Source organism: Malurus melanocephalus, unplaced genomic scaffold (genome assembly GCF_030028575.1).
Source record: "Malurus melanocephalus ecotype Western Australia unplaced genomic scaffold, MMel_1.1 scaffold_39, whole genome shotgun sequence".
Taxonomy (NCBI): Eukaryota; Metazoa; Chordata; class Aves; order Passeriformes; family Maluridae; genus Malurus; species Malurus melanocephalus.
In genome coordinates this window covers 2,768,400-2,791,982 of record NW_026623271.1, presented here as the reverse complement: position 1 = coordinate 2,791,982, position 23,583 = coordinate 2,768,400, and the positions used below count along the sequence as shown (strand labels likewise).

The 23,583-nt window shown below is 41.0% G+C and overlaps 1 protein-coding gene across 1 annotated transcript in view; it reads right to left on the bottom strand.

The window, feature by feature from the left end:
- Positions 1–23,583, bottom strand: part of CDHR3 (cadherin related family member 3) — a 36,228-nt gene that overhangs the window by 11,081 nt on the left and 1,564 nt on the right. The window contains exons 3-15 of the mRNA XM_057364463.1: positions 21,123–21,325; positions 16,613–16,781; positions 14,183–14,268; positions 12,412–12,506; positions 12,205–12,309; positions 8,517–8,665; positions 6,989–7,178; positions 6,517–6,685; positions 4,988–5,087; positions 4,744–4,842; positions 3,897–4,123; positions 2,060–2,231; positions 273–517 (exon numbers count right to left, since the gene is read on the bottom strand). Of these exons, the coding sequence (XP_057220446.1) occupies positions 273–517; positions 2,060–2,231; positions 3,897–4,123; positions 4,744–4,842; positions 4,988–5,087; positions 6,517–6,685; positions 6,989–7,178; positions 8,517–8,665; positions 12,205–12,309; positions 12,412–12,506; positions 14,183–14,268; positions 16,613–16,781; positions 21,123–21,325 (2,009 nt within the window). The remainder of the gene's footprint in view (positions 1–272; positions 518–2,059; positions 2,232–3,896; positions 4,124–4,743; positions 4,843–4,987; positions 5,088–6,516; positions 6,686–6,988; positions 7,179–8,516; positions 8,666–12,204; positions 12,310–12,411; positions 12,507–14,182; positions 14,269–16,612; positions 16,782–21,122; positions 21,326–23,583) is intronic.

Here is a 23,583-nt window from a genome sequence, read left to right as displayed (position 1 = left end):
CGTGCCCGGTCCTTTGGCTTCCTGCCCTTTTTGTTTCAGAAACTGAAATACAAAACACATGTTATGGCTCTGTACCTGGGACTAATCCTTCATGACACCAAGCACATCAACCACCTCTGGTTTCATCGAAAGAGTTCAGGGCTCAGAACTTCCTAGGACCAGATGCACTCTAAATTTTTGCTTTCCTTTTGCATACATCTATTCTCTTTTCTTCCCTCCTAGGGAGATTAGCCCATAAAAGCAGAACTGGACATGAGTYTTAATGAACTTACCGTACTGGTAGTGGCAGTAGTTGGGTTTGGGATGACTCTGATGCTTAAAGTCACCGTCCCAGTTTTAATTAAGCGTGTAGTTTTGTCCCTGKCAGACAGTAAATTGTCGTCTGTTAYGTAGACACGCAGACTGTAAATCCAGTTTGTATCAATTCCACTCTCATAGTCAAACCTTGATGCAAGAATCAGCCGAGATGTGTTGGAGCCAGCACTTGGTGAAAACGTGAAATGACTGTTCTCATTTCCTGCAGAAAGGTAACACCAACATGCCAAAAAATGTACTTGAATCCCACATTAAAGTAGATGTGTGGAATAAGTGATGAGGTGTGGTGAAATACCAATGGCAAGAAGGTCAATTTGACCTTCCTTGTTCCATATAAAACAATTTAAAACAATACAGTCATAAAAGCATTACAATATAGAACAAGACCCTCTATAGGGACATAGCTGAGAGGAGGCTGTGGAAATACTTCAGAGCATAGGGAACACAAGAAGTTACCTGAATGTCCTTACAGCCTGGGGAGAACTCAACAAAACCCAGCTGTGGTGAGRACCCTGCACCATGACAGGGCTCATTCCACTAATGGAGTGTCCCTGGAATGTCAATCCCGTCCCTCTCCATGGCTTCTCCCTCTGCCCAGATGCAGTGACCTTTGAAGAGGGCCCCCAGAAGAGAGTTAATGCCTCCAGAGCTTTATCAGTGCCATGGTGAAGGGACATGAGTTTGGAAATGCTGGSTCCCCACCCCTTGTTTTCTGTCCATTGTAGCTGGAGAGCTGCTCAKGGCCTGAGCTGCAGGTAGACGAGCCTCAGCTGTTAGGATCTGGACAGAGCACACATAGAGGGGATCAGAGCCCTGAAAAGGCACCAAATGTGCATTGGTTTTGTTCTTGTTGCCCCATAGAGACCCAGAGTTGACATGACCTTGAAGGCCATACCTATTTTACAGCACAAAAAGAGCCATGAGCTGCTCTGTGGCTCAGAACCCAACGCACGGCACAGCTCAGGTCTGGAGCACCAGGACTGAGCCCATGGTCAAACACTGATTTACTAACACAGCCATTGTATGGATTCATGTGTCAATGCCAYGTCTGCAGAGCTCTTTCTGTGGCATCAAGGGGCTGCAGGAGGACAGAGATTATCTCTTTTGACACTCAGAGCTTTTTAGTGTCTCCTGGACAACCAGCTCCCTCCCTCACAGCAACAAAAGAARGAATTGCCCCCAAGAGTGCATTCCCATCTTAGTGAAGCTGAGAGTCACTCCATTCTACTGCAGCTCTCCAAGGGGATGCAGTTGATCACAAGATTCAAATGAGGGTTCTTAATTGAGGTTATTGCATGCATCATGGACCTACAACATGCAGGTTCCAGCAGCAGTTTTGAACAGTGCACCAGCATCTACAGGTGAGATATGTAGAGTAACAGAATTTCCCATCATTTTTTAAGATTTACTCAGCTGTAATTGGAAGAGAAGTTTGACTTCGCACACCATTCCAGCTCATTCTTCTGAAGTTCCTGTAAGCTGTGTAACTAATAGCTTATTAATGAATGCAACAGTCAATCCAGCCTTGAAAGGGAGTGATTCTAGCTGCCAGCACCAGTAGCACCAGTAGCCAGCTTGTGGAGGGAGCAGTAACACAATGAYGTGCAGAACTTGTGGTTCACAGCTAGCTCACCATGAAAAGTAGCACACAAGCTATGTTACATTTTTGTTTATAAATGTAAGTGAGCCATCAGCATTCACTGTTTTTTTCACCGTTCCCAGCTCRCACAGTGTGACACAGTACCTTCATTAATGAAGTAACGGAAAGACCTGGGATCAGAATCACGATCTTGACATTCAATCCTGAAGCCATTAATATTGGTCCCAACAGCTAAGCTGACTGGGATTTGAAGTGAGTAGAAATTGGGTGAACAAACTGGTTCTTCATCATTTACTTCCAAAACATTCACAGTTACCTGGAAGAAATGAGCAATAGTGAGCTGAAGCTGCTTCAGTGTGCCGAGCCAAAATGTTATTAATTTCAGAAACTATTTGGCTTTGGCCAATTTGTTCTATTGATAAACAACTGTTGAAGAGCGCTGAAGTCCCCTTCAAACCTAGCTCCTGCCAGAAAATGTCTGTGATCATTTGTCCTTCAATTCTTCTTGTGTTCAGCACTCTCTTGGGAAAAGGTTCCTCAACCTGAGCCACCTTCCAAAACTGAGGAGTTTTCAAGCTGATATGTCAGACTGTTTGAATAACTTGAATAGTGTTACAGATAAAATGAGAAATAATAATAGTACCACATAACCATAAAACTCCCTTCCAAAACTCTCAATTTGCTTCAGAATCATTAGTTAAGCTTCTTAGCATATTTAATAACCATTCAGAGCATGATCCATAGAAGGAAGAATGTTGATAGACTATTCCCAGTCAGAGAGAAAAGCAGGTAATGGCCCCCTGCATGGCTGGGGACACCCTGAGTAACACCAGATGTGTTTGATRTCATCTGGGATTAGCTGGCTGAGAGAAAAAGGTTACCCTTCCCAAAGTCCTCTCTTCTGATGTCTGTTAGTCAGGCAACAGATAAGCTTCTGATGCTAAATTGTCATTCATCATCACCTTGAAACATTATAAACGATAAAGAGATTAAATACCTCCCAGCTAGCAACTCTGTGGGTGGTGCTTGGCTGGAATAAAAAGCAAGCCTGGTACCTGTGTCACCCCCAACAGATGTGCAAAAATCAAATGTAAAGCRGTCATGAGAAAGAAAATGAGAAAAGAAGTAAAAAGGAGTCTGTCTGTGAAGGACACTGGGATTTTTGAAAGAAGTGACTACAGAATACCTTTGTGGATATATCATCTGCACTTTTTCTTCCGAATAAGATAGTCTGGGCAGCAAAGCTGAGCACAACTCTGCTGTTAAAGGTTATCATGGTACCTGGCACGGCCTTGGCTCCTGCCAGATAGCACCATCAGGGAAAAAACAGACCATGATCAGGGCAAGGCACAACTCCAGCAGGCCAAGTGGACGCATCTGCACTGTGCTGGCCCTCTGACATTAACCCAAGAGGCTGCCCAAGCCCTCCTCCTATCCACATCCTCTCTGTACCACTCTATGAAAACACAGCTCTGATGGGCTGCAACACAATTCTTATATTGCTTTGGACACTGCAGTGAAAAGAAAATCACAGACAAAATCAGAAGTATGTTTGAGGACCAAGGGACACCACACAAATTCCAAAAAGAATTTGTCACTAATTRTGGCTACAATTAGATTGTGCTAACTGGCCTTGAGACCCTATCTTTGTTCTGTTTCCTAGTACCTCTGTAAGCATAAAGAATGACATAAATTGTCTAGCATACAGAAAGCAATTTCACTGCCCAGATAAAATAAGAAAAACAATCTGACAAGCAAAAACCACAGTTAAAAAGATTAAAATATAGTTTTATCTTTTCTTTGTAAGAAATAAACCAGCACTGAGTGAACAATACCTCTTTCATCTGAGTAATGTATGACTGTGTAGGGTTAGACTTGCCTTTTACAAACCCAAGTGCTTGGTCCAATRTCTTAGTGTTCTCGCCAAGAAGAAGAGGGAAAGATGTAGCTGAAGGGGAAGAAGTAGAGTGGATTTACTCACTGAGGCTGTGGTAGACTTCTCTTGGTCTGAAGCCTGTACTGTGAAAATATGTTTCTGAGTTGTTTCGTAGTCTAATCTWGCTAAAATTCTCACATCTCCTTTGGTTGGGCTGATCCAGAAGATATTTGTGTAGTCCCTTGTGCCTGCTCCAGCTATAATGGAGTAAGTGATGAGAGTGGGTGGCAAGTCCTTGTCTATGGCATGCACTCTTCCAATGCTGGATCCAACTGAGAGACAGAAAACCCATATTTCATTAACATTTAAAGGAACAGAAGGTACAGAGTACTTGTTTCAACAAAAACTTGATGAAACTGAGCTAAAGATTTGGTTTAGAAAACTAAAGCAACAGTGTGAGAAGCACTATTTCACTCTGGTGTGCTACGGCTCCCCCGTGCATGAGCTGCTAGCAGTAAATACCAAAACACAGGGGTCTGTAGAAAACTTCAGCAGAATTGCACCCTGGCTGGGCCAAGGGAGTCCTCACTCCTCTGTGTCAGTTTATAAAGGTTCCTGTTTATAAAGGCACCCCCACAGTCCCTCCAAAAGGCTAATTTAGCAAGARCAGAAAGACGGTCTAAAACAAGACATCTGAGTTCGGTTCCTGGCACTGTCACAGATTTCTTGTGCAGTTGCTGAGTTTGTCTGTGTCTCAGCTTCCATCTGTACAATTGGAGTTTTTGCCAGTTTAGTCTATTTAAGGGTAGTAGGTGGTTGTATGGTGAGACCCTAGCTGAACTGGAACTTTGAGCCATTTGCCTCATTTACATATATGAAAATGTATTTTGAGAAAAAGGCACTTARCAACATGGCAACATTGTTTCTATCATTTAGGTGCTATTTACTGTACCTTTAGTAACTTCTGAAACTCTAAATACATAAGATAAATTACTGAAAACTGGAAAAAATTCATTCACGGGTCTTATTCTGATGTAAATGTAGATGATATCTGGAAATATAACAGAAGATTAAATCATAGTTAAGTATGGCTGTGAAATTTTCTCATGCATAAATTCAAAATACATATGGTATTCCTCTCTCTRTGCTGTTAGAGCACAAAAAATTATCAAAAGAAATGTGAAAGGAATACTTGCTTGAGTAGTTAGGATGGGCAATATCTTGCACCCTGACAGTCAAAGTATAAAGTTCAACTCCTCGATTAGATGGGTTTTCTAAATCAATAGTTCCAGTCATCTAAATAGAAAGGAACACAATCATATTTATAGCTCCATGCGTGAAGTCACAGTACACATGATGACAATTACTATGTTCAGTATTCTGTAAGTGTGATATACAGAATTTTTCTATAGGAATAACACAGGCTATTAGTCAATTCCAGGATTGAATTCCAGGCTCACATTCCTGCAAACAAAATTTCTTCCCTTTAAGAGCAGAAAGCTTTATCACTTGGATCATAAGGTCTTGACCTTTTACCTAGTCAATTCAAAGGATGTGTAATGAGCTGGCCATTTACCCTGCCCTGTGTTGGCTCAACAAGGATCTGTGATTGCTAAACAGTAATAGTCACTCCTTGAGCTCATGCCTGCAGACATTAACTAAAGGTATCAGGTGCATCCACGAGTGTAAGTCCAGAAACCAATTTGTTACTAAATGGTGGCTCTCACAGATTTAAATCCTAACGTTCTGAGCTCTCTATCTTGYTGTAGAAGCCTCATAAACTTTGGGGCAGCTGGACAAACACAGAGGCATCCACTGCTGGTTGTCTCTTCAGGGASATTCCTGGAGGAACAGGTCGCTTCACGTAGTCTGCTACACTGTACATACACAGAGATTGACAACAATCMTATCCTGTGCAGCAAGGAAAATGCTTGTTATGCTGGCAGATGAACCAGCTAAGGGCAGTGCTTATTGACAAGGAAATTTCARAGTCAAAATTAAAGTGAGACATACAAAATCATTATACTGCTCCTAKAGCACTCTTGTCTTCTAGACAGAATGCCTATTTTTTGTTGTTTCCTTTTTTTCTGTAGTTGCCCACGGTTCTTTTTAAAGCAACAAAACAACCGCTATTGCACGTGTCCAGGAACTGGTGGGGTTCTGGCCAATGCAAGTTTGCCAGCAGCYATCAGCATAAGGAATCCATATTTTGACATGCAAAATCACAGAAGTGCAAAACCCACCACACTTTTGTGAAAATTTGCCACTCAAAGTGGTTTTACAATTCTGACCAAATACTGAGTTACTGAGTGTGAGATTTCTCAAGTATTTAAATTCTTCGTGCTGAATAGCAAGGATCTTCCACAGTCTGTCATGAGTAAATGGGTATGAAATAGCATAAAATTTCTCTGTTTATCCATATCAGAGTTGATGTTTTACACTCCCCCAAAAAAGAAATTTTTTTTCAATCATATCTAGCACATTTATTTAAAACTGGAAAAAACAGACTCTGTGCACTAAATTCTGTAGAATCCTTAGAAAGCATCCTATCAAGGGGTATATAGTTCACCCAGTCAAAGCAGTCATTCTCCACATCATACCTCCTGTGAAATGGATTAGAGTAATTATTTTTTTCTGGTACAATGAATTTTWAAAAACCCTCACAATATTTCATAAGTTGACTTCTCTAATGGGATATTCTAACATAAAGCCATAAATGACTGACCACAAGTCTTCCAGACACAGTGGACTCCAGAGCAAAGTTATTGCTTCCAAAACCAGATAATCCAGTGAAACCAAATTGGTTGTTTGATGGATCAACATCAATATCTTTACAGTAATTTCTAAGATGAACAAGCGATGTCCCAGGAGCTGTATTTTCATTTGCTTCTTTCCTGTTTRAAACAAACACATTTCCTGTCAGAGCAACTTATATTTCTCCTTTTGAATTCTTCATATATCACATGCCAAAACCTTGATTTATTTTCGAAGTGAAATCCTAGATGTAAATATGCAACAATGGAGGAAGCAACCCCAAATCTGACCCATATGTTGTGATGGACAGCAGCCCTGTACAATGGGCAGGCTGATAATAAAAGTTCACTTGAGCCTCCAGCTGCAGGTCTGGGAATGTGCCCTAGACCTCACACTGGTCTGGGGCAGCAAGGCAGYGCCAAGGCAAGGAAGAGACTCCATACCTGAAGGCAGAGGGATTGCATTCTGGTGGGTTGTCATTGATATCATCAATAATGATTGTGATCTCCATTTCACTGAGGTGGCCACTGCTGGGGCTGTCCTCCACCCAGACGAGCAGGGAGATGTTCGGATGGAGCCGCAGTGGGAGCGCATCCCGGTCGATTCTCCTGGTTACCTGGAGCACTCCAGTGGCTGTCAGAGTGCAGCCACAAGTCAGACATTCACCGTGCGAGGAAGCAACAAAYAGTCATGGTGTATGTGCAAGAGGACAGGGCAGCTCAACAGACAGGTAGCAGAATAAAAAGCCTTGTGCTCTGTACAAATCATGGCTGGTTTATTTATATTTTGAAAGTGATACAAARTGGCTCTGAACATTCTGGGTAAGATTGACGGCTGGATACCATTGCTCAAAAATATGCCTCGGGAGGCCTCAACAGAAGGTTTGTAACGCAATTATGTTTCCCTTACTCTCAAGCTTCCAGTGCAAGCCAGTGTTGAGTGCATTCACAGGGCATCAAGGACAATGAGCTGCTAATGCCTGTGCTGCCCTTGCTCCCTAGCTAAGTAAGACAACTTCACTTTCCTCTGTTATCATTCAAGCATCCTTCAGCACCTCCAAATCTGCTCACAGATCAACAGAGCTGCTCTTAGATGTGACAGACTGTGCCAAGTGCTCTGGTCAGCCACTCAATATTTGTTTTTCACTTCTGTTAGCCTTTGTTCAAAGACACAAGATTTTTATGGCACAGTAAAAGTCATATTCCCAGAGCACAAAGGCGGTAAAAGACAGTACATATATCCTCTGCATTCTGGAGCAGAATTGAGGAGGAGAGTGGCAATACATGGCCAAAGRGCATAGGGAATCTAAAGCATTTAAGGATCATCCTGGTTCACAGGGCTCTTTGTTATGTGGCACTTCTTACAACTGTGATAAGCAGTTCTAAAGCAATAGCAGGCAAGGAGTAAAGCAGTCACTGAATGCCAGCCCTGGAGCAAAAAACTCTGGGAACAGAATTACAGACCCTAGAGAGCATGAAGGTAGRATCACCATGAGAAAGAGGACTTTTGGGTGGCCTTGCGTGAAGAGGGTCATGAATGGAGCAATGAACCTGAGATGTAGATTTGCTGTGCCACTCTGTGCTAGGGAGGATTTCAGACGGGAGAAAGGRCATTATGGTCTAACCACCTGCAGCTATTTCAGAAGCCCCAGAAGGGTCACTGCAGTCCTCAAAGATTAAATGGAAGTCAGCAATCTTATTTCTACCCAGGGAACCATCACCCTCCAGCCACAAGTCAGTATTTGTCAAGAAGTCACCWTTGGTCTACTTTCTTCAAGATGTCTTACCAAGTCTTAGTCAGCTGACCAAAGAATTTGACCCTAATAAGGGACTGAGCATTCCTGCCTGCTATAGGGAGTCACAAAATAAAGTTAAGTAAGTAAACTTAAAACTAAGGCAAAAATAACTTCTCCAAAGTAGACAGTTTTGGKTTTTTTTAAGKTGTCAGAAGTCACATTTTTGTTTGTCTTGCCTGGATTTATGGAGAAATATCTGTCAGATGATTGGATGCTGTAGAAAAGTCTGCTGGAAGAGTCTTCATCATCAGGATCTTTAGCCGTTATATTGGCAACAATGGTGSCCGGGCTTTGCTCCTCTGGAATCCTGTAGATTCTTTGTTTTCTACAAGATAAAATTCAGCAAAGATGCATCCTGTTTGCAAGGGCAGCTGATTACAGACTTAGCTGAGCTGGCAATTTTAGCAGCAGAGCCATGGCCACGCTGGGCTCAGAGAYGGCTTTTTGCATGGCTGGATACATATCCCAGTCATTGGTTCTGCCAGCGGGAAGTGCAGCAGTAGCTGAACTGGCATGGGCTCATAAAGCATAACACAGACACACAAGAAATTGTTCTTCCCCTGCAACTTTTCCATGGTAAAAGCAATTTGGCTTTCACAGAATAATGGAAGATGAAGAGGTAAGGAGCTATTAAGTCATGCCATCTATCTCCTAACAGAGCCACCAGCTCATAAAGCTATTGGCTTTAATTCCTTCATTTTGCAAAAGAAAAGCAAAAATACAGTAAGTAATGTAGTTAATAATCTTTTGGAATGAATGCTGGAACCCTCTGGGGGGCAACAGTTATACAGAAAAGCTGAGTTGTCCCTGCAGTAGGCAAAGGTAGGAAGGACCACTCTGGGTGCCCAAAAGATGAATGTGCCTCAAACTCTCAGCAGCATCTGTCTGATGCATTTTACATTGGGAAAAATAGTTCTCTACTGCTGCTGTTTGGTATGCCAGTGCTCCCAAATTTCCCATGAATTGAGTTTTATASGTCAGATATGGCCTGACAGGCAATTATGCAGGATTGCCTACGGTGGTTGTAGTTTGATGTTTACATGGGTACTCAGGTGGACAACTACAGTGCTTGAAATACAAAAATAGGCATGGGCCAGGACAAAAAAAAAAGTGGTGCAAGGAATTTCAGAAGTCTGATTTATATTACTGAAACACACAMAGACACACAAGCATCTCCTGACTCCAGAACTCAAAGGGAGTTGAAGGTGCTCAAGAGTTAAAAAAGCATTAGAAGTCTGTTTCAGGACTAAATTCTCTTTGCATTTTTTAAACATCCTATGCTTCYGCTTTGGTAATTGACTGCAGTTCCCAGTACAGGAAAGCATGAGTCCTTTGTTGTTCTCTGAAAATGCACATCATGGGGAACTTAGCAATTGGAGCAGGGAATTGCAGAGACAGAACARAAGATCCCATGCCTCCAGGTCTCCACTTGCAATTTTTTAAATGGTTAAGAGGACCAACACCGTCTTCAGCTGTTCGGTTGGATTGTATGAAGAGAAGCAAGCATACAGGAGAGAAATTACATTTTCCCAGTAAAATACCTAACTTACAGAGGGAAGAAAACAAGGAGTTTTTGAAGCCTGCTGTGTCAGTATATTTATGAAATTTCTATCTCAGTCTTGGCATTGGATCTCTACKCTTCCCTCCTTGCTCTTCTGTTACTTCCAGAGTCATGCAGAAACAACAGATCTCCCTCACTCCTACAGCTCTCACTGGTTTTGGCACAAAGTACAAAACTGTCCAGGCCCACTGGAGCCCATCTCCATCCTMTCTGTGAACAGCAAACTCACCTCASAGCCCTACCAACCCTTCTGCACYCTGTACTGGTTGTTATCCCATCTCCACTGGATCTTTTGGGAAGAAGTGGGACATTATTGAGCACATCCCCATAGCACCAAGCACCAGGACAGCTGAGGAGGAGTTGAGGGCCATTTCCTACCCAGCTACATCTGGGATGTGTCCTGTCATCCATCTGCCTGCCACCTGCCTGTGGCTTTTTACAGGATGGTTAAAGCAGACCTTTTAGTCACTGCAATGTAATTGCAAAGGAAGCATATATTTGTTTTCTTGTCTTCTCCTTTGWTTTCCTGACTCCACAAGTTTTCTATTGATTTTAACAGYCAGAATTTCTAAAGGTTGAATGCCAATGTAGTGTTGTGAACACCAAAAGCAGATGTGCTTGCATATACTATGGGAACAATTAAAAAGACCCTTTGAAACTCTGTTCTTGACAGATGTGATTGGGGTAAAATAAACGAGGTTTGCTAACTCGTCAAGTTTCTCCAGTTCCCATCCCAGCACTAATTATTACAGTGTCAGGAAGTATTTAGCCCCAGCATGCAGCTCACATTGTAGCAGGGGACAGGCTGTACATGAGCATGTTAAGGAAGTGCATGAAGTGCAATTTAATCTAAAGTTCTTTRCAAAGTGAGATGATCTTTTTGGTCTGTAGTGTCACTCTAAAAGAGAAAAGATTCAAACAAATACAAGATTGTATTTGTGGCATATGAAAGCTGAGTCTTAGAACTTAGGTGTTATGGATTCTCAAGTCACTGCAGCTTTCACTAATTCAAACAARTAGATAAATATTTAAAAGAGCTCTTTTAGTATTCTAGACACAAGGATACACAGAAATGACAACATTAGGAGTGAATGATTAGTCTAGAACACAATGTGCAGATGTTGGCACTGGGAGAGGATTCCTCCTGCTTGCAGAAGTACAGTAACATGGAATGAGCTGTTAACCTTATTGTTTATTTCAGGCATGACATTCAAGTATTAAATAGGTAGCAAAAACACCACCAACAAAAATCCATGTCTATTTCTAACATGTAATTCTTTTGTTTCTTCAGATTCTTCACCCATTTATCCATCAAAGTCCAGATCCTTGGCCTCAGCCCTGGAGCCATGCATTKCTCTGGCTCCAAAAACACCCAGAAGATTGTCCCAAACAAGTGGCTGGAATCTCCTGGCATGGCCCCAGATGCCATCCTGTTCTTCACCTTTGCATAGATGGCAGGAGAGCAACCATCATAAATATTCTCAGCAGGGACGTTGTAGAGTCTCACAATCAGGAGACATAATGACTGCCTTAAATTCCATCAGTGTCTCATGCAAGTGACAAAGATAAATCAACAACAGAGTCAGATCAACTGTAGCAATTGTCAAGCTCCTGCCACAGAAACAACCATCCATTGTGCTTTCTGCTGCAGAACAGCCTGCTCATAGAACATGCATGTTTGTTCCCATTTCTGCAAATTTTCAGTTTATCCTGACTCCACTAGCATTCAAAAACTATTTCTGACTTGTGTGCTATGACACGATTTCCTGCTTATGACACAGTAAGAGACAACAATGTTTCAAAGATCATGGGGATTGTTTACAAGTGTGTCTGGGAAGAGGAAGACTGATCAAAAGGGAGACCTTTTTATGTCTAGACATTTCTGCATGAATAAACACCATTATGGTGAAATGCACACCTGAATGAGGAGTAAACTCTATGTGATTGTATTCACACAGGGTGAAATTAATCTCCTTGYCTGAACTTGTCCACAGATCTTTGCTTAGCTTTAACCTCTCTAAGTGCTAACAAGTAAAAAAAAAAACTTGTTTGGCTGTGCTTAGCATGAAGTCCGAGGCTGGAAAACTTTAAACTCTTAAGAATACAAATACGAATAAATGAAGGACATTAAGACAAATCTTTCTAGAATAAGAACAGAAATCATTGCAAAATTTAAATACCTTTTCCAGCAGTATTTTGTTGTCAGCATTATTTGCCCTTATGTTAAACCCTCCCATTGGTGCCAAAGCAGTAAACCTGAGAAAATGTCTATATTTTCAGTGCAATGGAAAAATTTTACTCACATGGTAAAGTAAGGTCTTTCATCATTGATGTTAATTATATTTATATTCACTGTTTTAGTTGAGTTGAGTCCATCTGGATCTGTYACTGTTATATTTAAAAAGTAACTGTTAAATAAGAAAAACAGAACAAAAATCATTCTGTGTATGAAAAAACATTTCTCTGATTACTATAAGCTAATAGGCCATGGGAATAAAACACATTCTTACCAATGTGGATCTTTCTCATAATCAAATTCTTTTGTGGAAAAAATGGCTCCACTTTCCCTGATCAAGAATGGTACTGTTGCAGGGAGCAGTGAATACTGAAATGAAGAGAGCAGGGAATTAGTATTTTTATCTTTAAACATCCCTCCATTAATTCCTTGCCTTGTAGAACAGGTCAGCTTACAGAGAAGGATTTGCCCCAAACTGTAATGAAATGCTGACACTCAGATGCCAGAACAGGGCCTGATCACCCCACCTTTGCTCACAGCCCATGAACAGTCCCAGGCATTGAGCTACAGCAGAGCCCACAGTGTTCTTTGTCTCTATGGACTCCAGCTCTGCAATGAGAATTTCACAGAGGAGAGCCAGCAGGGCCCCAATGCTGCAGGCAAAAATCAGCTTTGTGGTGGCAGTGGCTGCACAAAGGAGGAGGGAGAGAAGGGGCAAGGTGGGATTTGGGGGATGTGAGAGCTGTGGAGGAGGCAATGAAGTCTGGGAGTCCAGATAATGGAAGAGGGCAATGAGGTGACTTTCACAGAGTTCATGAGGGTGAGAGGATGAAGGATATTCACAACTGCCCAGTGCTGAAAGAGGTGGGACATAGCAGCAGCCACTTTGTGCATTGCACAGCACAAATGGGTACCAGGCCAGGCAAAGGTGYGGAAGGGAGCAGAGCAGTCCAACACTGCACACAGCAGTGAGAAATTCAGCACCGTGCTCCCTGTAGCCATGAGGCAGCTACTGCACACCCATCCTCCCCTCTATCTTTCACATACCAAGGCAGCACCAATAAGCCCTCAAGGACATTTTCCTTACTAGTGCAAGTGTTAATAATACCCATAAAGTCTGGAGTATGCAACAACAGAAGGTCATGCACCATGCAAATAACCTGCAAAAGCCACTGAGCACATCTGCCCAAGGATGTAAAAGCATTTCTTTATYTGCAGTTTCTTATGCCTCAGATGTGTCAGGGGTTAGAAGGCACATGGARCTCACTGTCATTGCTTTCCAACACAAAGGAGAGCTAAAACCCCACAGCTCTGCTTTCCTCCTCACCAGCTCAGTTTGACAGGGTGAAGACYGAGGACAGGCTTCAAAGCTAATTGCTTTCTTGAATAACATTAAACATTGAAGCAGCATCTTCAGTTCTTGAATGTGCTGTATGTTACAAAGCCAAAGTCAACAAAGCAAAGATACAACACAGTTCTTACATAAGTGTAGTTACTTTTCCCCAACTACCAGTTTATCACTTTCCAGAAGTTTTTCTGAATACCAACAGGATTTTCAGATCAGCCAACACATTTTCGTAACTGRAGGTCACAGTTTGTCCTGGAATTGTCAAACCTGAGATTTGGTTGCCTTTTAAGTGATTTCCTTACTCTCTCATTTAAAAAAATTTACATTGTGATACAGAAGGTAAAAAATTTTATTTACTTTTAGTCATCCTCATCTACAAGAAAGACCCCGCAAGCCTTTTTTTTTCATTTTCAATTCACAATTTCTACTGCCTCTCTGATTATCTATATTGAATTCTGCCTTCAATATCYTTTAATTCTGTAAGGCTGAGATCTTAAAATACAATTTATGTCCTAACATTAAGGCTGGGTTTTCTTAGTTTAGTATATGCTTTTTTTTTGTTTGGTTTTTTTTTTCCAGATTAGACCTTTTCCTGTGTTTCTGATAAGGGAGGAAGCTGTTGAAAGATTACAGTAATYCACATTTCAGATACAGTGGATTATACCATCTCTAAGGTTTTTTGTTTAATGCAACTTACTCTGAGTTTTGCATTTTCAGGATCAGCTGCATCAACTTGGTAAATGCGTTCTGGAGGTGTCCCTTCCAACACATAGATGGTCACAGCTGCAGGGATATAAGTGTACTTAGTGTTATCTGGGTAAAAGTAAAGGACACAGCAGCAAAGAAACTGATGCACTGAAGCTGTCAGGACATATTACCACCTGTTGCATCTTCTCACTTCACAAGTGTAATTCCAAAAGTATCACAAAGATCACAAATACTCAAAGAATAAAAATAAACCAATTACATATGTATAAACAGGCAACCACCACTCTAAGTTGCAATATGAATTTTTTGCATTSGGGGCAATGACTGGTCTTTCCATATGGTCATCTTGAGCTGTCCAYAGGTTATGGAGTAAAGTTATGCCTCTGGCCTACATCTGGGGGACTTTTTACTATGCAGACAGGGACAACACAGTCCTGTGCTAGGTCCTCATCACCATCCCTTCCTGTCCACACCCTGTGCCCTGCCAGGAGAACCCAGAGCCTTTAATCATCATTTCGCTTTTTCTTTATGCCTGTGAGGCAAATAAGTAGTGGATGGTCTGCACTGATTTAAATATTTGCTTTACTAAGGGTGATAATTCAGTGCAAGGTACATTTCTTTCCAGGGATTCTCACAGCTGGGCTATCCCTTCCTGGATCACTGGCACAGGCTTATCTCTCCTTGGCAGAGCAACTAACAGGACAACAGATCTTTAGATCACATTATTTGCTTTATGCCCTTTTGAGTTGCTGGACCTGCTCTTTCTGGACTATTAATTTTCACTGTGACCCCTACTGACTGTTGCTTCTCATCAGAGCAGTGGGAATCCCAGAGCAGCGTAATGAGCTGTTCCCAAAGGACAACAACATGAATGTAAAGTTTAATGAGAGGGAGATGCTTTTTCATAAACAGTGAATGCGCAATTAGTGTCTAATTGTGGCTGGTACTGTTAACTAAARCCACACAGTTAGACAGATCAGACATCTGTGCTCACCAATTTATGGCAGCTCTTAGCTGATGCATTTATTTGTAACAAGCTCCCACGTAGTGTGTTTCATGCTGTGTCGATCCCCTGAAGTGTCACATGTAATTATTATTAAATTCCAGTAGCACCCATGATATGCAAGACTCCAGCTATAGTGAGAAGATGACACAGCYTCTTCCCTGGGGGAAGCTAATTTGCTCTACAAACTAAATACTGTATGGAATTGGGGATGTCGATGTGCTCAGGAGGCATCAGTGAGGAATGTGAGCAGGCTGCTCTGAACCCATCCCTGTGCAGCAGGCACAAGTCAGGCTGCACTGCTCCAGTGTGGTCAGTCCAGACCTGGGGGGATCAGCAGCCAGCTGAATACCTGCCACAAAGGCATCACAGTTTACTATTTTCAGATTTTTAAAAATGGAATATTGAAATATGCTTGGGCATACAGTGCTGTTAGTACAGCAAGTCTTCAGACAGGCTCTCAGAACTTCATAAAGGGAACTAAACTGCTCTGTCTGCATGTGAACACATATTAAAATGCATCATCATATTCTATTGCATCCTGGTACAATTTTTGCAGGTCTTCTTCATTTGAAAATAAGCAAGATAAGATCTCTCAGAGAGTAAGACAATTATTTCCTCTCCTTTCTAGTGGCGGTGTCATCACTCCCATCAGGTAGAGCATGGCATGCAAAGCCTGCACTGGCCATAGCTGCAGTCTGGCCCCTCCAGCCTCATTCCTAAGGCTACTGCCCATTCCCCCCCCATTGCATCTTTCCCTCAGCCTAAAAGTAAACTTGGTCAACATCAAGTGCCCCACGCAGGAGACAAAACTCTCTATCTGTTTCCATTTGCACCACCACAGATCACAGTGCCTGAAGTCTCACTCTTAAGACTCATCTTCTACTTAATTTCTCATGTGAAGATGCAAATGTTATATGCAGATACAAAACATCTGAAAAACAATGGTTTTTATGATTTTCCCACATAAATTCTTGCACATACAATATACACTTGTTGAAATTTATTTTTCTTGTCCAAATTAGTCCAATTTTCAACAAACTACAGAAATATGTASCCATACTCAATGGTTATAACCCCAGCAAACTTCAATTTTCTAATTAAAGAGAACATATATAATAATATATAAGAGAACTGGTATAATTTTTTTCTTTTAATTCTTCAGGCGCTTCAAAATGGTTAAATAATTTTTAATCAAAATTACAAGAAAAATAAAAGGTCATTTCCAGATATGAAGCATACCAACTCTTTGTGTAAAACAAAGCTCTGATAAAAATAGTGTCCTSTTCCTCCCTTATTTTCCAAAAGAARAATGCTYATACTATTTTAGCTACAGACATGAAATACGTTGGGGCTTTTTTAAGCTCATGTTATCTTTTCAAGTACTGTTCTTTACAAATTCTACCATTATCTTACTTTGAATTGCCATATTTCCTCGAAATACTGGATGTTCATTTTTATCTGTTACTTGAATAGTCAATACTTTAAGGTCAGTTCTTCCAGTTGTATCTTCAACAAAAATCTGCAAATCAAAGCTCTTTGGCATCGTTTCATAATCTAGGACAGGTTTTCCAGTGGTAACAACCTGAAAATAAAAGGTTATTATTAGCACATGGTTCAAGAGTTCAAATTATCATCTAAATGAGTGGATACAAATAAAGGGACACTTCTCCATCAGTAAAGAGTGAGTGTTTTAGAGAACCTTTTACTTGTTGGCACATTTCTCATAGGTGGCAAAAAATGTAACAAAAACAGAATGAAAAGACCAAGACGTTGTTTCATCATGGATTAACTCAAAGACCTTTTATGGGAGGAGCAGTTTGAGGAGAAGAAAGCCTGGAAGGAGCTGTCTTGCCTCACAGACAATTCTTCATCTTCAAATTCAGGACTACATCTTGCAGATACGTTTCTCTGCCAAGTGTTTGCCTTTCACACCAAGCTCCAGGAGCAGTCAAGCTGTGAGGAGACCGCGAATTCATAGGAATCTTTGCAAGACACAAGGGAAGCTTCACTTGTTCTGTGAGTTAGGAGCATGAGGAGGAAGATCTTTTATTTGAAATATGGACTGTGGGGGCAGGAGACCATATAGTCCAGCAGGTCTTCCTTGTGTAACCTGTATCTGGGAAAAGACAGGAAAAACACAGAGGAAGGGAGCTTCATGGGTACATTATCTGAGAGATAATGTTTGGGGAAAATGTCGAACTAATTGAAAAAAATAACCTAGGCCTTGAGTTTTGAGAGATTGATAAGGCAAACATTTGTTTTGTTTTGTTTTGGGTTTTCTTTTTGCTCTGAGTCCAGAGCAACAGGAGGATGCTGAAAGTTGTATGCCTCCGTCTACACTGCTGAAGCTAATAATAAAACAAGGCCTTTCCTTTCTTGGACAAGAAAGGAAAATGTGACAGTTATGTTTTTTGTGTAGCTAAAAAAACTGTGAAGCTTGAGCTCAGTAGCAGGGTGCTGTGGAACTGGAGAAGAACAGTTGGGGCTCACAAGTGTGTGACAAGGAGCATGTTCGTGTATTCACAATACTGCAGAACAAAGGAGACTGAAGAGGATGCAGAAGGAGAACAATGAAATAAATCCTTGTGTTTAGATCAGATGCTGTGGGCCAGAGGACAAACACAAAAGGGATGTCAGCACAKTTAGAAGACAGAAGTCAAAATACAGCCAATTAACAAAAACAGTTGGAGGAGAGTGAACAGAAGCACAAATGTTTAGTGCCTTCTGGTACATCAAACAGCTGCTGTCTGGAACCTCATGAATCTTTTTGTTACAATACTTCAGGAGAAAATAACTGTGTCCTGGATGGTCTCCTTTCCTCCTATACTGTACAGATACAAGTTTCCCATTAAAATGATGCTAACACAGAAAAAGCATTCTAAAAATCTGGTCACACCAGCGGAAAGGCTGATGTCCAAAATGAGTGATGGAACTCTAAATACAGTAAACAGATTCAATGAATTCAACATTTCAAACTGTTCAGTTCTAAGCAGAAATCATGTGCTCTGGAGATAATCCCTCCAGTTCACAGCCCAATATTATCATTGGTGCTGTAACTACAGCCAAATTAAATTGTCTAAATACACGTCTTCTACCCTCCTATATAAAGGCCTTGGAAGCAACCATGTGAATCTAAATGGTCTCTTTCTAGGTTGTTTTTGAACCKTTTTGGGAACARCTTGCCACTGGCACAGGCTGTGAGYCACCATTCACCTTTCCTYCAGGTAGRAGCAAAGCTTACTGATAAAGGAGAACTGCACACACTTGAGGCAGCTGCAGGCTTCATGAAAGGACATCTAGAGTCACCCCTAAACTGTCTCATTCCACATGAGAGCTTCACTGCTCCTTGCTCCCCATTCCACCACCAATATATTCAGAGAGCATCTCTAAGAGCACCCAGGTAGTTTCAGGCAACAGCAAGTTTTCATGCATTCCATACATCTGCTCTTGGGAGCCTTCAAACAAGAGTGAGATGAGAAGGAATGGACTGGACTTAGATCTCAGAACCTGTGACTTTCTCAGTTTCTCAAATCTYAAAAAATATCAAGAATTGTGATATTGCTTTTTGTTGCTGCAAACAGGAGTAAATGTGCTTCATAAATACTCAAGACCCTGTCCTAGCAGGTACTAGCTAATCTGAAAACTCAGTAATTACTTCTTTAAATAGTGCCTTTTTCTATATCTTAGCAAAGATTTAATGGCAGTACATAGACCTGAGGTATCTGGTTTTGGATCACATCACTTTTGTGAATTATTGTACAGATCTACTGCAACATAGTGTAAGTAATTAAAAGTAGTAATCTTCATCAAATAAATGAACTAAGATCACGTGTATTTATCCTCACTTTATGAGTTGTAATTAGCACTTATCTGCTAATTTTCAGAATTTGTATGTAGCTTGCTTTATTTTTTTTTTTCATGACTGGCTCAAATGCTTCTTTCTAGTCCTTCCAATGACTCAGGAAATCTTGAAAACGGTTCAAGCAAAATATAGAAAAGTTCACAGGCCATTCTGGTAGTGTGGCTGTGGTATGAAATGGATATAAACTGGCACTTTGGAAGAAGCAGTCTCCAGTTTACAGTTTTTTTGGGCATCCATTTTCATCCTTGTGTCACCCTGCACTTTGCTAGAACAAAAATGTCTCCATCATCCTTGTTGTTTGAAAAAAAAAAAAAAAAAAAAAAGGACTTTTTGTCTATTATTTTTCCTCCAGATTAACTTCAAGTCCCAGTCAACAAGCAGCAATACACCAGTCAACAAGCAGCACTACCAATTTTTGTGCATCATAACAAAGATGGCATGGGACAGGAGGAAGCAAGCATAAAAAAGGCTATGTTTTGTTTCAGCAGAATGGATAGCTTTAATTCAAAATGCCAGAATAAAGCTTTGGAAGTCAGTCTTACATTATAGATTCACTGACAGCAGAGACAGTTTAAGAGATGTATCCATTTCCTTCTGACTGTTACACAGAAGTCAAGGAAGGATCRTGAAGTRGAGTTGGGGGAAGTTTAGGTTAGAYATCAGGAAAATGTTTTTCTCCCAGGAAGTGGCTGGAYGTTGGAATAGGCTCCCCAGAAGTGTGGCCACAGTACCAAAMCTGGCAGAGTTAAAGATAMWTTTGGACAATGCTGTCAGGCACATAATGGGATTCTTGGGGTGTCCTACATAGATCCTGCAGCTGGACTTGRTAATCCTTAAGGCATCTTCCAGCTCAGCATATTCTATAATTCTMTGATTCTGTGATCTCTTCAGCTGACCCAGTACAGGAGTTTGTTCAGCCACACCCTATGCTTCACAAGTGAAAGAGGGCTTTTTTGAGAGTTTTTTTAACTGTTTCACTGACCTGGGAAGTAGTAAATAGCCAGCAAAGAGTTGGCAAAAATGAGCTTTGCACTTTGCTGGGAGGCTGAAGTATGGGAGYCACAGCAGCTCCCCACAGGCACATCAAATCCATGACACAACACTGCCTAGGGTCACAGCCTWACTTTTCCCAAATTTTCTCCCAGARACACCAGCAAAGAGAACATGAAAAGAGCTGTTGTATCAGTTCTGTGAAAACACGAACTTCCTTGGAAACATCCAGAAAGGGATATTCAACTAACCTTTTTAAGAATCGACACCATTTTTATCTGCATCTATTAAAGCCACTCTTCAGTGTCATTGTTCAGGCTCAGACATACAAGCAAGTTGCAATGAGATGACAAGTTATCATGCATCTGAACACTCATTGCCCGTGACAAATGTGAGCTAATACTTGCTAATTTATTCAACAAAGAAAATCAGCCTGAAGTAATGGAAATTGCTCTGCATTTGCCGTAGGACAAGAGCATGCAATGGATAGAAACAGGTCACAGATGTGTGGAAGGGTGATAACTTCTTACCTCATGTGTCACAGCCTTTGTTCAGAATAAAAAATTACTTTGATCTGATTCAGCWTCGTTTATTTTGGAAGTGAGACAAATTAATTTTAATTCTCAGTGAGAGTGGCCAAACAGAAGCTGTATGTGATTTAACAAAGCCACTTTCAATTCATGGTGAATTCATACATATTAGGCTGAAAAGCTATGGATAAAACCTTAAAACAGAAGCAGGTCCTCCATGTTCTTCTTCACTTCTTAWTTTCTAAAAACCACATTTTTTTCTAGCACAGAATTGATGGAATTACTGTGATGAGTGATTTTTCCTAGATGCAATTAAAAAATCATAATCACTATTGTTATTCTTCTGTCATAYCTCTCACAGCATCATTGACTACTACACAGTCTGCATTTAAAACTGTTTTCTGCTTAAAAGATGAGACAGTGTGCAGTGTCAGTGCTCAGTAATCCAGGAAACATCAGCCTAYAACTGAAAATTGCTCAAGCTAAACTTATAACTTACCCTGTATWACTKAAAATTGCTCAAGCTAAATTTAAAACTCACCCTGTATTCAAGACCTCCTTTTGACTCAATGTCAAAAGCTTCCGTAAGTGGATTTGAATTTACTATGGTAGGAAGAATTGCAACGCCTCCAGAAGCCAATGGAGAAACAGTCACGTTGAAGTCATAGACTGAAACACCAGMTGCTGAGTTTTCTTCAACAGTGCTTGTTGCAGGTAAGCCCTTAAGCAACTGGATTCTTCTTCCTGCAAGATGAACACAAACATAAAATTACTTCTGAGAACCTTGGGTTAGCAAGTACACAGCTTTTGTCAAGAGCTGTCATCTCTCTTTATTTACGAATGAGGACACTGTGTGGTAGTAAATCCAGTGTTAATGGCAAAAGAATGAATGTTTTCTGTAATTCAGTCCTACAGTGTTGTCATCTAGAGCTGCTATTGGTAAAACATTATTGTTACTACATCATTTGCCTTTATATACGTCTTTGTACAGAAGCAAGGAAGCCAAAGATGTTTCTCTTATTGCATTTTGCCCTCTGTTAACTAATTACTGCCACTGTTCACTATACATCTAAAAGTGCCTTGAATCACACAGACACAGATACTAAAGAAGAAATTTTTTTTTGTGGACTACACTCTCTCCAGCACCTATATCCTCTACTTTCCCTCTTCTAATTCTTTCTACAGCAGCTATGTGCAAGCCTGTCTCTTGAGTAGTATGAGTTAGTAAAGATTTCARTAATTGTGCTGTCATGTCTCCTGCTTTGAGCACAGAAGAGCAATGTGGATTCTTTGGAGAAGATGCAGGCCCACAAAAGCCTATTCAAAGCCACATGGAAGTTGCACATAGTAGTGAGGCATCCAACAGATTTGCATGCACTCCTTGTTTGTCAAGACCTCTTGATGCCCCAAACCAAGCGTTTTGCTTTCTCTGTCATTTAGCTTCTAGTTTTTGCTTCTTGTTTTTGACAAAGGCCTGCTGTGCTTTACCTTATGAAGAGTGTGTAGAAAACACAAATCAGGGTGCCTTTTGATGTCCTGGAACAGCACCTCAGCAATGTCACATCCTTGAACTGGTATGTACCTCAACACCAGACTATGGCAGGGCTGACTGTTGCTTGGGGATGTTTCACTGACTCGTCCAAAACACTCTCCAAGAAAGCTGGCGGTGTTTGGTYGAATTTCCCACACACTGTGTGCCAAGAGGAAGACAGATACTGCCCWCTCAAGGGCCTGGACAGGCTGCTCATACACCAGCAACTGTGTAGCAAAAGCCCCATGAAGTCTATTTTTGCTGCAGAGCTGCAAGATAAAAAGCTGATACAGAAACTAGCCCGAGACCATTAGGGCGGCAGCTTAAGAGCCTCTCCATAGCTGCATGGGGATTCTCCTACTCCCACACTCCAGATACAGCAGGTTCATGGATTGCTGATCCAGCTGGGATTACTCTGGCATGTATGGAAAAAATAGCTTTGGAGATAATCTWCAGGTACAGGCTGGGATGTGGGAGACTAGGGTGGGAACTGCCTGCAAGAGCTAATCTGAACAGGTCACGCTGACACCCTGGTGGGACTGAGTTCAGCTGAGCTGTCACGGATTTATTTCAGCAGGAGCAAGACATAGTGAAGGACTATGCTTTTATTACTATTCTTCCAGATTCTGGAAAACATCATCAACAAAAATCACCCATGCAAATGAAGCTGGGCTGAGAGGGGTTTCTGGAGATACATATCCATAAGTGGAACTGAACTTCGAATGTAATCTCCTGTGGACAGTACTTGATGAATTCAGTTCCCTCATCAAACCACAGTTCATTAATGGAAACCATTTCTAAAAACAATGAAATATTTTACAGCATTTTGAAATGTAGAAAGGAGTTGCTATTTTTGTATTATCTCCAAAGATTTCATTGTCTGTTTATTCAGATTTTATCTTTCTAATTCAAAAGTTCTTACTTCGTACTCTTTATTTTTAACTGAAATTTTATATACTGCATCTAAATGGCTTCTTTTTCCAACCAATTTTACAAAAGCTCTCCTTCCATGTTCACAAGTACTTGCTTGCCTCTTTACTTTACAAAATATTTCTGAAGCAATTTAATACATTATTTATCAGTTATCAGTGGCAATCATTGACAAATGCTGAGTCCAAGACAAAGCAATGAGATTAGCTTGGAGAAATGTATGTGTATTTAAGACTTATTTATCTGTGATGTGCCAGCCTTTACAGTGTGCTTAAGTAACATCTTTAAGATTTGCTCTATCCACAACCACGCAGGTTAGAAAAAGGGTGTTTTTCAAAGAAAGCTGAATTTGGCAGGCAGTGTCCTAATCACAGTTTTGGGAACATCAGGAAAACCACCAAATACTGACAGATTCTGAAGGGATGATGGAACACTTACAGTTCCTTGAAAGCCAAGTGGCCCTACCTGAGCAGGTAACTTACAGCAAGCAATACCAGTGTTTCATGAGCCACACAGACTTCAGACAGTTTGAAGATCTACT